Here is a 3,268-nt window from a genome sequence, read left to right on the forward strand (position 1 = left end):
GTCAGGTAGTTCAGTCCAGAACTGGGTACACCTCGGTCAGGTAGTTCAGTCCAGAACAACAGGACCTGTTCTGTGATGCTTCACACTATTGAGATTGTTCAGCATCTAATTCGTTCCTCAGTGTTTGTGTTGTGTCAACAAATCATTTATCAAAATGTTCAGCTCATTCATGTGAGGGCTGCTGTGACTCTTAGTATTTCAGCTATTTATACTTTTTTAGCTATTTCACTTTTTTAGCCACTTTTTTCCATTGAAAATGAATGGAGCTGTTTTCAACCTCCCTAAAATAATTTAAAATATTTCTAAACCTTTACAGCATCTTACATGTTTTGTTCTGGTTGTGCTCTTTTTCACGTCCCTTTTTGCTAATTTTAGCTTTTTTCTGCTATTTCAGCTAAAATTTTAGCTTCTTCAGCTTTTTCTACTTTTTAGTGTTTTTTCTGCTACTTTGTGCTATTTATGTTTCTTACAGATGCTTTCTGCTATATTCAGGTATTTGCTGAAATTTTAGCTAATGTTTAGCTGCTATTAGCTAAAGTTAGCATTTCTAAGTTTTTTGTAACTATTACAATTTCTTTTCAGCTAAGTTCAGCAAACTTGTGCTTCTTATGCTTCTTTATGCTAATTTTTAAAATTCCAGCTTCTTTTTAGCTGTTTTACTGAAAATTTCATCTGTTTTAGCCTTTTTACTACAAATTATCACTTTTTTGTACATATATGCACTTTTTCTGCTAGTTTTACAGTTTTTACAACTTTTTCTCTATCTGGGTGCTAATGTCAATTTATGTCTGCTAACTTTAGCCTATTTTATGCTACTTTAGCTATAGATCAGCTTTTTTTCTTTTATTCTTCTGCTTTTTTCTACTTTTACGCATTTTTTGCAACCTAGTGCTATTTATGCTTCTTACAGATGTTTTAAGCTATGTTCAGCTATTTTAGCTTTTAGCTGTTTTCTGTTTTCAACTAGATTTGTGCTCCTTTTTACTGTTTTTCTGAAAGTTAGGTGTTTTTGCTTCTTTCAGCTTTTCAAAGTAAAGTGCTAATACAAAGAATTAACACTTTTCCTGTTAAATATTTTCAGCTGAAGTTTTCATTCATACTAACATTTTCACAGGAAATGTAATTTCTCTGGTTCTGTTTGCCATGAACTGGACCAAACTGGAACAGGATGTAAACAGGACTCAGCTGATGCAGGTGTGTCTCTCTGCTGCCACCTGCAGGAGGCCTCCTGTAACAGCAGCAGGAGGAACTTTAAACCATGAGCATCTTTTATGACCTGTAGAGGATTTAGGCTGAACCTCAYTAAATTAAAGGGAACTGGGTCTTGGGTTCTGCTGGTGGGGGTCCAACCAGTAACCTGAACCTAGTTCTTCCAGTCTCTGACCTGGTCTTTGTTGGGTCCTGCAGTCTGAACACAAGGAGGTACAGCAGACCCGTGTGGTTCTGAGCAACCTGGAGCCCAAGAGCGAGTACTGTGTCCAGGTCCGCATCGTCACCGACCACAACCCCAGCGAGCCCAGCAGCATCATCTGTGAGAGCACCACTGACGGTGAGCACCACATGGTTTGAGACGGGCCAGGTGGTCCGGCTCTCCAGTCCTGCCTACACAATCACATGTCTTCAGCTGGTCCAGATGTCCAGAGAGATGTGTCCTTGAAGGACCAAAGCTTGATAAGAGTCTGATTGTGTTCCAGAGGAGTCTCTGTGGGTTCCGGTAGTGATCGTCTTCGTCATCATGGCCGTGGCCGTGGTCCTGGTGGTCCTGATCGTGATGAACTGGAGAAATATTTCTCAGTTCCTCTGCCCGAAGGAAGCGCTGACTCAGCACTTTAAAGAGGTCAGTCTGGACCTGCAGCTGAGTCATGCTGAGACTTTCTGATGTCTCTGAGGACTTAATGTGTTTAGACCAGAAATTATTCTGTCTCCTGTCTCCTCATGTCTCCTCCTGTCTCCTGTCTCAGACCCTGCTGGCCACGTCCAGGTCCTCTGTTTATTTAGCGATGAGGAACTCTGAGCCCATTGAGGAAATCAACCAAGTGAGCATTGTTGCAGCTGAGAGGACAGCCGAGGACAGTCCTCTGGAGGACGTTACGGTGGAGGACAGAGAGGTGGACAAAGACAGTCAGTGACTAAAACAGGCCAGATAAACCCTGAAACACTTGATGAACTAAAAAGAAGACACTCTGCAGACGTCCTGCTTCTGTCTCTGAGTCCTGTGCAGCGATGGACGGGACATGTCCAGAGGACACTTTGACTACCTGCTGGATGAAATCTGTTTTCTGTCAAAACTTCTGTTTTATTTTAACGAGACGTTCTGACATCAAGACTGAAAAAATGTTTCATGTTCTGCACCTTTACTGTCAGCTGTGATGAAAAGCATCCTGTTGGTTGGTTGGTTGGTTGGTTGGTTGGTTGGTTGGTTGGTTGGTTGGTTGACTGGTTGGTTGGTTGGTTGATTGATTGATTGATCAATTGATCGGTTGGTTGGTTGGTTGGTTTGTTGGTTGGTTGGTTGACTGGTTGGTTTGTTGGTTGATTGATTGATTGATTGATTGATTGATTGATTGATTGATTGATTAATTGATCGGTTGGGTGGTTGATTGACTGGTTGGTTGGTTGATTGATTGATTGATCGATTGGATGGTTGGTTGGTTGATCGGTCGGTCGGTCTGTTGATCCATCGATGGATCGATCGATCCATTGATTGATTGACTGATTGATTGATTGATTGATTGATTGATTGATTGATTGATTGATTGATTGATTGATCACTCTGAATTGTTTGCGGTTCAACCTGTTGAAAACTTATAGTTTATTTTTGCACAAAATTATTAATGCAAATGTTTTAATTATCCGAAATCATGTTTATGTTTACATTTTATTTATTTGTGTTAACAACTTTTTACATTTTTAACCATTTTTTCTATTTTTTACTTTTTCTCGGCTGTTTCCCAAGAAAACATAATTGGTTTGATGCAGAGAAATAAAGTGAAACCCTCTAGTTTCTGATTTTCTTTGTGAAAAGGTTGTTAAAAATGCTTTTTTCTTACATGGAGACTTTTCATTCATGCATTCATTCAAATATTCATTCACTTATTCATTCTCTTTCATATACATGCACTCACTGGCCACTTTATAGGTTCACCTGTCCAACTGCTCATTAACGCTAATGTGGAATCAGCCAATCACATGGCGGCAACTCAATACATTTAGGGATGTAGACATGGTCAAGATGATCTGCTGCAGTTCAAACCGAGCATCAGTATGG

At 40.0% G+C, this 3,268-nt stretch overlaps 1 protein-coding gene across 1 annotated transcript in view; it reads left to right on the forward strand.

Annotated features, from left to right (window-relative positions):
• LOC106530222 (interleukin-10 receptor subunit beta) overlaps positions 1 to 2,403 on the forward strand; it is a 4,684-nt gene extending 2,281 nt beyond the window's left edge. Inside the window, exons 5-7 of the mRNA XM_014025805.1 lie at positions 1,408 to 1,549; positions 1,695 to 1,837; positions 1,962 to 2,403. Of these exons, the coding sequence (XP_013881259.1) occupies positions 1,408 to 1,549; positions 1,695 to 1,837; positions 1,962 to 2,129 (453 nt within the window). The 3' untranslated portion in view covers positions 2,130 to 2,403. The remainder of the gene's footprint in view (positions 1 to 1,407; positions 1,550 to 1,694; positions 1,838 to 1,961) is intronic.
• The last annotated feature ends 865 nt before the right edge of the window (positions 2,404 to 3,268 follow it).

The sequence above is a fragment of the Austrofundulus limnaeus genome, unplaced genomic scaffold, assembly GCF_001266775.1.
Source record: "Austrofundulus limnaeus strain Quisiro unplaced genomic scaffold, Austrofundulus_limnaeus-1.0 Scaffold501, whole genome shotgun sequence".
Taxonomy (NCBI): domain Eukaryota; kingdom Metazoa; phylum Chordata; class Actinopteri; order Cyprinodontiformes; family Rivulidae; genus Austrofundulus; species Austrofundulus limnaeus.